The 14643-nt window shown below is 44.1% G+C and overlaps 1 protein-coding gene across 1 annotated transcript in view; it reads left to right on the forward strand.

Annotated features, from left to right (window-relative positions):
- raver2 (ribonucleoprotein, PTB-binding 2) overlaps window positions 1-14643 on the forward strand; it is a 134118-nt gene that overhangs the window by 58529 nt on the left and 60946 nt on the right. Inside the window, exon 4 of the mRNA XM_031785636.1 lies at window positions 13144-13335. Within this exon, the coding sequence (XP_031641496.1) occupies window positions 13144-13335 (192 nt within the window). The remainder of the gene's footprint in view (window positions 1-13143; window positions 13336-14643) is intronic.

Below are 14643 nucleotides of genomic sequence, written 5' to 3' on the forward strand. Positions count from 1 at the left end.
TGTTTATTTGTTTTTGTCCTTGCTTAGTTTCACTTTCATTAAGATATGTGGAGCTCAACATGCCTTGGTCCAAACATCATTATTACGAACAACGTAACACATTGTGTTATGTGGCAAAACTGCATATTTTAGAGTGGCTTTTTATTGTCCCCAGCACAAGGTGAACCTTTGTAAGGATCATGCTGTTTAATCAGCTTCTTGATATTCCACACCTGTCAGGTGGATGGATTATCTTGGTAAAGGAGAAATGTTCACTAACAAGGATGTAAACAAATGTTGCTTTTATTTCAGCTCATGAAACATGGGAGCAACACTTTACATGTTGAGTTTATATTTTTGTTCTGTAATACATATAATGCATCTCTCAGATATAGGACAGACACTTCAGAACAAGCTTCCTTTATTATTTTTTTCTTGCCTATCTCTTTATCCATGTATTATGCTGTTATTAAATACGTTTCTATGGGCTAATAGCAGTAAAGCAAATCATTGTTCGTTTTTTTTTCTTCAGGGGGTCCTAAAATCCCAAATCAAATAGCTACAGTTGAAGTCGGAAGTTTACATACACTTAGGTTGGAGTCATTAAAACTTGTTTTTCAACCACCAATTTCTTGTTAACAAACTATAGTTTATGCAAGTTGGTTAGGACATCTACTTTGTGCATGACACAAGTCATTTTTCCAACAATTGTTTACAGACAGATTATTTCACTTATAATTCACTGTATCACAATTCCAGTGGGTCAGAAGTTTACATACAAGTTGACTGTGCCTTTAAACAGCTTAGAAAATTCCAGAAAATGATGTCATGGCTTTAGAAGCTTCTGATAGGCTAATTGACATGTTTTAAGTCAATTGGAGGTGTACCTGTGGATGTATTTCAAATCCTACCTTCAAACTCCTCACCTCAGATGTCCCACTTCCTGGTTGGATTCTTCTCAGGGATTTGCCTGCCATATGAGTTATGTTATACTCACAGACATCATTCAAACAGTTTTAGAAACCTCAGTGTTTTCTATCCAATACTACTAATAATATGCATATATTAGCATCTGAGACAGAGTAGCAGGCAGTGTACTCTGGGCACCTTATTCATCCAAGCTACTCAATGCTGCCCCTCTTTTCACCAAGACGTTTTTAAGGACAACAAAGTCAAGGTATTGGAGTGGCCATCACAAAGCCCTGACCTCAAACCTATAGAAAATTTGTGGGCAGAACTGAAAAAGTGTGTGCGAGCAAGGAGGCCTACAAACCTGACTCAGTTACACCAGCTCTGTCAGGAGGAATGGGCCGAAATTTACCCTAGTTATTGTGGAAAGCTTGTGGAAGGCTACCAGAAACATTTGACCCAAGTTAAACAATTTAAAGGCAATGTTACCAAATACTAATTGAGTGTATGTAAACTTCTGACCCACTGGTAATGTGATGAAAGGAATAAAAGCTGAAATAAATCATTCTCTCTACTATTATTCCGACATTACACATTCTTAAAATAAAGTGGTGATCCTAACTGACCTAAGGCAGGGAATTTTTACTTGGATTAAATGTCAGGAATTGTGAAAAACTGAGTTTAAATGTATTTGGCTAAGGTTTATGTAAACTTCCGACTTCAACTGTACATGATCCTTGGTATGACCATCTTAAAACATTTTCGTATGTTAACTTCGTGCAACAACAGGGTCATCAAATTAAGATCCTACACCTGTATGTGTCCATTCCCAGACATTGGTGATGTTAGCTCAGTAAGACTGAGGTAAATGACTTGCCAGAGACATGGAACATATGACAGTGTGCATGAGCGTGTGTGCATACTGTAGATAGTCTATAGAGGACCATGTGGCACGGCTGTGAAGGTCTGAGCACATATCCCGCTTTCTCTTTCTTGCTGTGCGTGTGTTTGTCTTTATGCGCGTGTGTGTGTGTGTGTGTGTGTGCACTGATCTTTGTTTATGTAACAAGACTGATTCACTATGACATATCTGTACCTGGTGCGCGCACACACACACACACACACACACACACACACACACACACACACACACACACACACACACACACACACACACACACACAATGACTGCTTAGGAAAGTTTTTTGGCCAGCTTCATAAACAGTGGAAAGAGCTGTGCTGATGACATCACAGAGGGGTTCCGTGCCGTCGAGTAGCAGAGATGACATGCCATGAGAGACACAGAAAGATGTGGATAATAAACACTACACACACACATGCACTTTACACACATGTCCACAGTAGCTTGCCTTTTATGTGATTATGATGTTGAAGAGGCAGAAGTAACCTTAACCCAAGGGGGAGATAAAATGCCAGAGTCTCAATTATATCATAGAGGGCATGGTGGGGATCAAATCAAATCAAATGTATTTATATAGCCCTTCGTACATCAGCTGATATCTCAAAGTGCTGTACAGAAACCCAGCCTAAAACCCCAAACAGCAAGCAATGCAGGTGTAGAAGCACGGTGGCTAGGAAAAACTCCCTAGAAAGGCCAATACCTAGGAAGAAACCTAGAGAGGAACCAGGCTATGTGGGGTGGCCAGTCCTCTTCTGGCTGTGCCGGGTGGAGATTATAACAGAACATGGCCAAGATGTTCAAATGTTCATAAATGACCAGCATGATCGAATAATAATAAGGCAGAACAGTTGAAACTGGAGCAGCAGCACAGTCAGGTGGAAGTTGAAACTGGAGCAGCAGCATGGCCAGGTGGACTGGGGACAGCAAGGAGTCATCATGTCAGGTAGTCCTGGGGCATGGTCCTAGGGCTCAGGTCAGTTGAAACTGCAACAGCAGCATGGCCAGGTGGACTGGGGACAGCAAGGAGTCATCATGTCAGGTAGTCCTGGGGCATGGTCCTAGGGCTCAGGTCCTCCGAGAGAGAGAAAGAAAGAGAGAAGGAGAGAATTAGAGAACGCACACTTAGATTCACACAGGACACCGAATAGGACAGGAGAAGTACTCCAGATATAACAAACTGACCCCAGCCCCCCGACACAAACTACTGCAGCATAAATACTGGAGGCTGAGACAGGAGGGGTCAGGAGACACTGTGGCCCCATCCGAGGACACCCCCGGACAGGGCCAAACAGGAAGGATATAACCCCACCCACTTTGCCAAAGCACAGCCCCCACACCACTAGAGGGATATCTTCAACCACCAACTTACCATCCTGAGACAAGGCTGAGTATAGCCCACAAAGATCTCCGCCACGGCACAACCCAAGGGGGGGGCGCCAACCCAGACAGGATGACCACAACAGTGAATCAACCCACTCAGGTGACGCACCCCCTCCAGGGACGGCATGAGAGAGCCCCAGCAAGCCAGTGACTCAGCCCCTGTAATAGGGTTAGAGGCAGAGAATCCCAGTGGAAAGAGGGGAACAGGCCAGGCAGAGACAGCAAGGGCGGTTCGTTGCTCCAGAGCCTTTCCGTTCACCTTCCCACTCCTGGGCCAGACTACACTCAATCATATGACCCACTGAAGAGATGAGTCTTCAGTAAAGACTTAAAGGTTGAGACCGAGTTTGCGTCTCTGACATGGGTAGGCAGACCGTTCCATAAAAATGGAGCTCTATAGGAGAAAGCCCTGCCTCCAGCTGTTTGCTTAGAAATTCTAGGGACAATTAGGAGGCCTGCGTCTTGTGACCGTAGCGTACGTGTAGGTATGTACGGCAGGACCAAATCAGAGAGATAGGTAGGAGCAAGCCCATGTAATGCTTTGTAGGTTAGCAGTAAAACTTTGAAATCAGCCCTTGCTTTGACAGGAAGCCAGTGTAGAGAGGCTAGCACTGGAGTAATATTATCAAATTTTTGGGTTCTAGTCAGGATTCTACCAGCCGTATTTAGCACTAACTGAAGTTTATTTAGTGCTTTATCCAGGTAGCCGGAAAATAGAGCATTGCAGTAGTCTAACCTAGAAGTGACAAAAGCATGGATAAATTTTTCTGCATCATTTTTGGACAGAAAGTTTCTGATTTTTGCAATGTTACGTAGATGGAAAAAAGCTGTCCTCGAAATGGTCTTGATATGTTCTTCAAAAGAGAGATCAGTCCAGAGTAACGCCGAGGTCCTTCACAGTTTTATTTGAGACGACTGTACAACCATTAAGATTAATTGTCAGATTCAACAGAAGATCTCTTTGTTTCTTGGGACCTAGAACAAGCATCTCTGTTTTGTCCGAGTTTAATAGTAGAAAGTTTGCAGCCATCCACTTCCTTATGTCTGAAACACATGCTTCTAGCGAGGGCAATTTTGGGGCTTCACCATGTTTCATTGAAATGTACAGCTGTGTGTCATCCGCATAGCAGTGAAAGTTTACATTATGTTTTCGAATAACATCCCCAAGAGGTAAAATATATAGTGAAAACAATAGTGGTCCTAAAACGGAACCTTAAGGAACACCGAAATTTACAGTTGATTTGTCAGAGGACAAACCATTCACAGAGACAAACTGATATCTTTCCGACAGATAAGATCTAAACCAGGCCAGAACATGTCCGTGTAGACCAATTTGGGTTTCCAATCTCTCCAAAAGAATGTGGTGATCGATGGTATCAAAAGCAGCACTAAGGTCTAGGAGCACGAGGACAGATGCAGAGCCTCGGTCCGATGCCATTAAAATGTCATTTACCACCTTCACAAGTGCCGTCTCAGTGCTATGATGGGGTCTAAAACCAGACTGAAGCATTTCGTATACATTGTTTGTCTTCAGGAAGGCAGTGAGTTGCTGCGCAACAGCCTTCTCTAAAATTTTTGAGAGGAATGGAAGATTCGATATAGGCCGATAGTTTTTTATATTGTCTGGGTCAAGGTTTGGCTTTTTCAAGAGAGGCTTTATTACTGCCACTTTTATTGAGTTTGGTACACATCCAGTGGATAGAGAGCCGTTTATTATGTTCAACATGGGATGATGGGTCTCTCTGTAAATGGGTTAGTCTTTATGTCAACACTGGACATGGACAATGGACCAGGGAGGGAGGGAGGGAGAGGTCACTTCAACCAAAGGCTCTTTGGACCCTCTCACTATAAATTGATATTAGCAGGTGACACAGGGAAAGCTATTGCACATTGGCCAGCTGTATGTGTTTTATTTACCTAGTCCCCTTTAAGCGTTTATCATTGGACGAGTGCAACAGAGTGGGAGAAAGAGAGAGTTTAAACCATAATTAACTTATGTAGATGTCTCTGTGTATGTTTGTGTGTATGACTGTGTACCCTGCTGGGGATGGTGCTGGTGTCAGTTGTGAGGGTTTGGTTTCTCTCTCAGCTGCTTGACACCCAACTAAATGACAGTCCCTACTTTCTGTACTATAAATAAAGCTATCAGAGTCAGACCAGTGCATTACACACACACACACACACACACACACACACACACACACACACACACACACACACACACACACACACACACACACACACACACACACACACACACACACACACACACACACACACACACACACACACACACACACACACACACACACTTGATTGAGCAGAAGGTGAATGAACATAACAGCTTGATGTGTATATGTGTGTGCATCTCTCTCTCTCTCTCTCTCTCTCTCTCTCTCTGTCACTCATTCTCTCTCTCTCTTGCTTTGCAAACATCACTCACTCACTGGAGTGACATATGTGTGTTCTATGTCCCTCCCTCATTCCCTTCCTCAGGGTGTTGATTTGGTAGACTGGTAAGGAGGAGAGGAAGGTCATTTATTTCCATAGAGTATGGCTAATGTATTCTGATGGCCTATCGACCTCCTCCTCCACAGCTCTGCTCCTCAGACTGGGGGGACTGACAGACGAGTGGGAGTGGAGGAGAGGAAATGTGGGGTGAGAGGATGGGGGATAAGCAACAACTGACTCATGAGTCATGACTGAACTCTTATGAGAGCAGCTGTGTTATTGTGTGGAGAATCTCTGCTATATGCGATTCAGTCCAGTTGTGTCCTGCCTTGTCTTACCGTTCCATCCAGCTGAACAGTGACTGGTGGTGATCTGGAAGCATGTTATGCCCGTTGGTCTGCATTAGCTTACTAGGCTGGCATCTAAATGTTGTATGAAAGGACTCAGGGCCCTACAAGGGTGAGAAGGTCTGATGCATTATTTAACTCATCCCTTCTGCTGATTGGCTGACATACAGTAAGTACCAGGATGTATGGCTCCTTGTCCTATTACAGTGGGCTTAAATGGACTCTTTTCCAGACAGGGGCATAACTAACTCCCTCCTTCACTCCATCCATCTATCCATTTCTCTTTTCACCAATCCTCCCTCCCTCCCAATCATATTTCCCTCCCTCCCTCATTTCCTTCCTTCCTCCATCCTTCTCTCTTTCCTTCTCTCCCTCCCTCTGTCCCTGTTAGTTGTATTGATGGACAGTAACTGTAAAGTAATAATAGCTGTCAGGAGAAATTATCTGCTGGTGCTTACTGGAAATCAGCCTGTACTTCATGAGGAAGAAACTGCTCTGCCACTGGAAATCAGCCTGTACTTCATGAGGAAAAAACTGCTCTGTCACTGGAAATCAGCCTGTACTTCATGAGGAAAAAACTGCTCTGTCACTGGAAATCAGCCTGTACTTCATGAGGAAAAAACTGCTCTGTCACTGGAAATCAGCCTGTACTTCATGAGGAAGAAACTGCTCTGCCACTGGAAATCAGCCTGTACTTCATGAGTTAGAAACTGCTCTGTCACTGGAAATCAGCCTGTACTTCATGAGGAAGAAACTGCTCTGCCACTGGAAATCAGCCTGTACTTCATGAGGAAGAAACTGCTCTGCCACTGGAAATCAGCCTGTACTTCATGAGTTAGAAACTGCTCTGTCACTGGAAATCAGCCTGTACTTCATGAGGAAGAAACTGCTCTGCCACTGGAAATCAGCCTGTACTTCATGAGGAAAAAACTGCTCTGTCACTGGAAATCAGCCTGTACTTCATGAGTTAGAAACTGCTCTGTCACTGGAAATCAGCCTGTACTTCATGAGGAAGAAACTGCTCTGCCACTGGAAATCAGCCTGTACTTCATGAGGAAGAAACTGCTCTGCCACTGGAAATCAGCCTGTACTTCATGAGTTAGAAACTGCTCTGTCACTGGAAATCAGCCTGTACTTCATGAGGAAGAAACTGCTCTGCCACTGGAAATCAGCCTGTACTTCATGAGGAAGAAACTGCTCTGCCACTGGAAATCAGCCTGTACTTCATGAGGAAGAAACTGCTCTGCCACTGGAAATCAGCCTGTACTTCATGAGGAAGAAACTGCTCTGCCACTGGAAATCAGCCTGTACTTCATGAGGAAGAAACTGCTCTGCCACTGGAAATCAGCCTGTACTTCATGAGTTAGAAACTGCTCTGCCACTGGAAATCAGCCTGTACTTCATGAGGAAGAAACTGCTCTGCCACTGGAAATCAGCCTGTACTTCATGAGGAAGAAACTGCTCTGCCACTGCTTCAGTACTGAGAAGACTAGTGCTTTTTTTCTGTTTGTTTTTGTGTGTGTGTTTATTTGTCTGAGTCTGAGAGAGAAAGGCTGGTGGACTAGGAGTAGCAGTACTGTACTGTATTACATCTATCATAGCTTAGGTGGATTCTGTGAAAGCCAGCCACTTTGATAATGGTCTGAAAAGAGCTCTTTCAGAATCTGCTGATCGCTCTCTCTTTCTCATATTCTCTCCGTCTTGAGAGGAGAGAGAGAGAGAGAGAGAGAGAGAGAGAGAGAGAGAGAGAGAGAGAGAGAGAGAGAGAGAGAGAGAGAGAGAGAGAGAGAGAGAGAGAGAGAGAGAGAGAGAGAGAGAGAGAGAGAGAGAGAGAGAGAGAGAGAGAGAGAGAGAGAGAGAGAGAGAGAGAGAGAGAGAGAGAGAGAGAGAGAGAGAGAGAGAGAGAGAGAGAGAGAGAGAGAACGGTACTACTACTCCACCTGAGCTATGATAGATGTAATACAGTACTGCTACTCCAGCTGAGCTATGATAGATGTAATACAGTACAGTACTGCTACTCCACCTGAGCTATTTTGATTTTTTTTTAATTTGACCTTTATTTAACCAGGTAGGCAAGTTGAGAACAAGTTCTCATTTACAATTGCGACCTGGCCAAGATAAAGCAAAGCAGTTCGACAGATACAACGACACAGAGTTACACATGGAGTAAAACAAACATACAGTCAATAATACAGTATAAACAAGTTTATATACAATGTGAGCAAATGAGGTGAGAAGGGAGGTAAAGGCAAAAAAGGCCATGGTGGCAAAGTAAATACAATATAGCAAGTAAAACACTGGAATGGTAGTTTTGCAATGGAAGAATGTGCAAAGTAGAAATAAAAATAATGGGGTGCAAAGGAGCAAAATAAATAAATAAATTAAATACAGTTGGGAAAGAGGTAGTTGTTTGGGCTAAATTATAGGTGGGCTATGTACAGGTGCAGTAATCTGTGAGCTGCTCTGACAGTTGGTGCTTAAAGCTAGTGAGGGAGATAAGTGTTTCCAGTTTCAGAGATTTTTGTAGTTCGTTCCAGTCATTGGCAGCAGAGAACTGGAAGGAGAGGCGGCCAAAGAAAGAATTGGTTTTGGGGGTGACTAGAGAGATATACCTGCTGGAGCGTGTGCTACAGGTGGGAGATGCTATGGTGACCAGCGAGCTGAGATAAGGGGGGACTTTACCTAGCAGGGTCTTGTAGATGACATGGAGCCAGTGGGTTTGGCGACGAGTATGAAGCGAGGGCCAGCCAACGAGAGCGTACAGGTCGCAATGGTGGGTAGTATATGGGGCTTTGGTGACAAAACGGATTGCACTGTGATAGACTGCATCCAATTTGTTGAGTAGGGTATTGGAGGCTATTTTGTAAACGACATCGCCAAAGTCGAGGATTGGTAGGATGGTCAGTTTTACAAGGGTATGTTTGGCAGCATGAGTGAAGGATGCTTTGTTGCGAAATATGAAGCCTATTCTAGATTTAACTTTGGATTGGAGATGTTTGATATGGGTCTGGAAGGAGAGTTTACAGTCTAACCAGACACCTAAGTATTTGTAGTTGTCCACGTATTCTAAGTCAGAGCCGTCCAGAGTAGTGATGTTGGACAGGCGGGTAGGTGCAGGTAGCGATCGGTTGAAGAGCATGCATTTAGTTTTACTTGTATTTAAGAGCAATTGGAGGCCACGGAAGGAGAGTTGTATGGCATTGAAGCTTGCCTGGAGGGTTGTTAACACAGTGTCCAAAGAAGGGCCGGAAACATACAGAATGGTGTCGTCTGCGTAGAGGTGGATCAGAGACTCACCAGCAGCAAGAGTGACCTCATTGATGTATACAGAGAAGAGAGTCGGTCCAAGAATTGAACCCTGTGGCACCCCCATAGAGACTGCCAGAGGTCCGGACAGCAGACCTTCCGATTTGACACACTGAACTCTATCAGAGAAGTAGTTGGTGAACCAGGCGAGGCAATCATTTGAGAAACCAAGGCTGTCGAGTCTGCCGATGAGGAGGTGGTGATTGACAGAGTCGAAAGCCTTGGCCAGATCAATGAATACTGCTGCACAGTAATGTTTCTTATCGATGGCGGTTAAGATATCGTTTAGGACCTTGAGCGTGGCTGAGGTGCACCCATGACCAGCTCTGAAACCAGATTGCATAGCAGAGAAGGTATGGTGAGATTCGAAATGGTCGGTAATCTGTTTGTTGACTTGGCTTTCGAAGACCTTAGAAAGGCATGGTAGGATAGATATAGGTCTGTAGCAGTTTGGGTCAAGAGTGTCCCCCCCTTTGAAGAGGGGGATGACCGCAGCTGCTTTCCAATCTTTGGGAATCTCAGACGACACGAAAGAGAGGTTGAACAGGCTAGTAATAGGGGTGGCAACAATTTCGGCAGATAATTTTAGAAAGAAAGGGTCCAGATTGTCTAGCCCGGCTGATTTGTAGGGGTCCAGATTTTGCAGCTCTTTCAGAACATCAGCTGAATGGATTTGGGAGAAGGAGAAATGGGGAAGGCTTGGGCGAGTTGCTGTTGGGGGTGCAGTGCTGTTGACTGGGGTAGGAGTAGCCAGGTGGAAAGCATGGCCAGCCATAGAAAAATGCTTATTGAAATTCTCAATTATGGTGGATTTATCAGTGGTGACAGTGTTTCCTATCTTCAGTGCAGTGGGCAGCTGGGAGGAGGTGTTCTTATTCTCCATGGACTTTACAGTGTCCCGGAACTTTTTTGAGTTAGTGTTGCAGGAAGCAAATTTCTGCTTGAAAAAGCTAGCCTTGGCTTTTCTAACTGCCTGTGTATAATGGTTTCTGGCTTCCCTGAACAGCTGCATATCACGGGGGCTGTTCGATGCTAATGCAGAACGCCATAGGATGTTTTTGTGTTGGTTAAGGGCAGTCAGGTCTGGGCAGAACCAAGGGCTATATCTGTTCCTGGTTCTACATTTCTTGAATGGGGCATGTTTATTTAAGATGGTTAGGAAGGCATTTAAAAAAATATCCAGGCATCCTCTACTGACGGGATGAGATCAATATCCTTCCAGGATACCCCGGCCAGTTCGATTAGAAAGGCCTGCTCGCTGAAGTGTTTCAGGGAGCGTTTTACAGTGATGAGTGGAGGTCGTTTGACCGCTGACCCATTACGGATGCAGGCAATGAGGCAGTGATCGCTGAGATCTTGGTTGAAGACAGCAGAGGTGTATTTAGAGGGCAAGTTGGTTAGGATGATATCTATGAGGGTGCCCATGTTTAAGGCTTTGGGGAGGTAAGCATGTTCCAGTTTAGGTTGCCTAGCAGCACGAGCTCTGAAGATGGATGGGGGGCAATCAGTTCACATATGGTGTCCAGAGCACAGCTGGGGGAAGAGGGTGGTCTATAGCAGGCGGCAACGGTGAGAGACTTGTTTTTAGAGAGGTGGATTTTTAAAAGTAGAAGTTCAAATTGTTTGGGTACAGACCTGGATAGTAGGACAGAACTCTGCAGGCTATATTTGCAGTAGATTGCAACACCGCCCCCTTTGGCAGTTCTATCTTGTCTGAAAATGTTGTAGTTTGGAATAAAAATTTCTGAATTTTTGGTGGTCTTCCTAAGCCAGGATTCAGACACAGCTAGAACATCCGGGTTGGCAGAGTGTGCTAAAGCAGTGAATAGAACAAACTTAGGGAGGAGGCTTCTAATGTTAACATGCATGAAACCAAGGCTATTACGGTTACAGAAGTCGTCAAAAGAGAGCGCCTGGGGAATAGGAGTGGAGCTAGGCACTGCAGGGCCTGGATTCACCTCTACATCGCCAGAGGAACATAGGAGGAGTAGAATAAGGGTGCGGCTAAAAGCAATAAGAATTGGTCGTCTAGAACGTCTGGAACAGAGAGTAAAAGGAGGTTTCTGGGGGCGATAAAATAGCATCAAGGTATAATGTACAGACAAAGGTATGGTAGGATGTGAATACAGTGGAGGTAAACCTAGGTATTGAGTGATGAAGAGAGAGATATTGTCTCTAGAAACATCATTGAAACCAGGAGATGTCATTGCATGTGTGGGTGGTGGAACTAATAGGTATGATAGATGTAATACAGTACTGCTACTCCACCTGAGCTATGATAGATGTAATACAGTACGGTACTGCTACTCCACCTGAGCTATGATAGATGTAATACAGTACAGTACTGCTACTCCACCTGAGCTATGATAGATGTAATACAGTACGGTACTGCTACTCCACCTGAGCTATGATAGATGTAATACAGTACTGCTACTCCACCTGAGCTATGATAGATGTAATACAGTACGGTACTGCTACTCCACCTGAGCTATGATAGATGTAATACAGTACTGCTACTCCACCTGAGCTATGATAGATGTAATACAGTACAGTACTGCTACTCCACCTGAGCTATGATAGATGTAATACAGTACTGCTACTCCATCTGAGCTATGATAGATGTAATACAGTACTGCTACTCCACCTGAGCTATGATAGATGTAATACAGTACAGTACTGCTACTCCACCTGAGCTATGATAGATGTAATACAGTACTGCTACTCCACCTGAGCTATGATAGATGTAATACAGTACAGTACTGCTACTCCACCTGAGCTATGATAGATGTAATACAGTACTGCTACTCCATCTGAGCTATGATAGATGTCATACAGTACTGCTACTCCACCTGAGCTATGATAGATGTAATACAGTACAGTACTGCTACTCCACCTGAGCTATGATAGATGTAATACAGTACGGTATTGCTACTCCACCTGAGCTATGATAGATGTAATACAGTACTGCTACTCCAGCTGAGCTATGATAGATGTAATACAGTACAGTACTGCTACTCCACCTGAGCTATGATAGATGTAATACAGTACTGCTACTCCACCTGAGCTATGATAGATGTAATACAGTACTGCTACTCCACCTGAGCTATGATAGATGTAATACAGTACTGCTACTCCACCTGAGCTATGATAGATGTAATACAGTACAGTACTGCTACTCCACCTGAGCTATGATAGATGTAATACAGTACGGTACTGCTACTCCACCTGAGCTATGATAGATGTAATACAGTACGGTACTACTACTCCACCTGAGCTATGATAGATGTAATACAGTACAGTACTGCTACTCCACCTGAGCTATGATAGATGTAATACAGTACTGCTACTCCACCTGAGCTATGATAGATGTAATACAGTACGGTACTGCTACTCCACCTGAGCTATGATAGATGTAATACAGTACTGCTACTCCATCTGAGCTATGATAGATGTAATACAGTACTGCTACTCCACCTGAGCTATGATAGATGTAATACAGTACAGTACTGCTACTCCACCTGAGCTATGATAGATGTAATACAGTACGGTACTACTACTCCACCTGAGAGAGAGTATTGGGAATGTGTCAGAGTTGGATGTGAGTTAGAGCTCATCTTGTGAGAGTACACTGCCAGTCACTGTGAAGGCTCCACAAGGTTGTTGCTTTATTCCGTGCACACTGCGCTGATTGTGAGGGGAATAAGAGAGTGTTGGGAATGCATTGTGCAACGTTTATATGTACTTGTTTTTACTGTTGTCAGTTTGTCTGTTTGTAGCCCTGTGCTGTTGAGAGGGAGATGTGTGTAACGTGTGTGTGTATAACGTGTGTGTGTGTTTTCTGTGTTTCAGCTAGCCCAGGATGAGGGCAGCCCGGTGCGAGGGTTCGGGGTGGTGGAGTATGAGAGTGCAGAGCAGGCGGAGGCCATACTGATAGAGATGGACAGAACACTGGTGGGAGGACAGGAGATCCGTCTCTCTCTCTGCACCCCCGGAACCTCAGGCAGGAGCACATTGGCAGCGCTCATCGCTGCTCAGGGCATGGTAAGTAACTTGTCTAGAAGGACAAATCGCATACACGCACGGACACACACACATACATACACACATACACAAGCATGGCCACTTGTGCACACACAATAATGTATGTTTAATGCAAATCTGGATAAACAATAGTGCTGAGTGATTAACCAAAAGTTATTTAAACAACTCATTGACCAATGTTGGTTCAATTATTTTATTGTGCAGTTTCTGTAGAGATGTCAGATCAAGCCTGAACTGTGCAATGTAGTAGAGTGTTGTAGTTTCCAACAGGGCAATATTCTACATAGTTTAGCGCAGAAAACGTGGTAATTAACTACAATGACCATAATCCATTGCACGACTACTTGTCCGGTTTGTGTTTCTTGTACACCTGAGAGAGAGAAGAATACACAATCGAGGGATAGAGAGCAGTTGCTTCGCGAGGTATCTCTACCTGAAAATACATGATCTAAGTGATGGTTGGTATTCAGCAGTCATCAACATTCTCTATAGAGATGAGATATGAAATAAAGTCATCAAATGTAAAATACACAACAATATTTCATTAAAGTAATGTGAATAAATGATGGTTATTAAGTAGTCATGAGGAGTCACTACCATCATGGACTTTTATTAATAGTTTTATTCTGTGTTGTTACAGCATTCAACCCACATAATGGATAGTGCATTTAATGTTTAGATGATCAAACCTGAAACCAAACCAACCTCAAAAAACACTAATCACTCAGCATTAATAAACTGACAGATTTACAAAGTCCAATGATATACAAATGAATGCATATAAAAATCATCACTCACTATGCTTGCTTATACAGTATTCATACATGTACCCCTTTTGCCCTTAGAATGTCTTCAATTGTTTGTAGCATGGACTCCACAATGTGTTGACAGCATTCCACAGGGACTCCACAATGTGTTGACAGCATTCCACAGGGACTCCACAATGTGTTGACAGCATTCCACAGGGACTCCACAATGTGTTGACAGCATTCCACAGGGACTCCACAATGTGTTGACAGCGTTCCACAGGGACTCCACAATGTGTTGACAGCGTTCCACAGGGACTCCACAATGTGTTGACAGCATTCCACAGGGACTCCACAATGTGTTGACAGCGTTCCACAGGGACTCCACAATGTGTTGACAGCATTCCACAGGGACTCCACAATGTGTTGACAGCGTTCCACAGGGACTCCACAATGTGTTGACAGCATTCCACAGGGACTCCACAATGTGTTGACAGCGTTCCACAGGGACTCCACAATGTGTTGACAGCATTCCACAGGGACTCCACAATGTGTTGACAGC

The sequence above is a fragment of the Oncorhynchus kisutch genome, linkage group LG13 (assembly GCF_002021735.2).
Source record: "Oncorhynchus kisutch isolate 150728-3 linkage group LG13, Okis_V2, whole genome shotgun sequence".
In the NCBI taxonomy this organism is placed as follows: domain Eukaryota; kingdom Metazoa; phylum Chordata; class Actinopteri; order Salmoniformes; family Salmonidae; genus Oncorhynchus; species Oncorhynchus kisutch.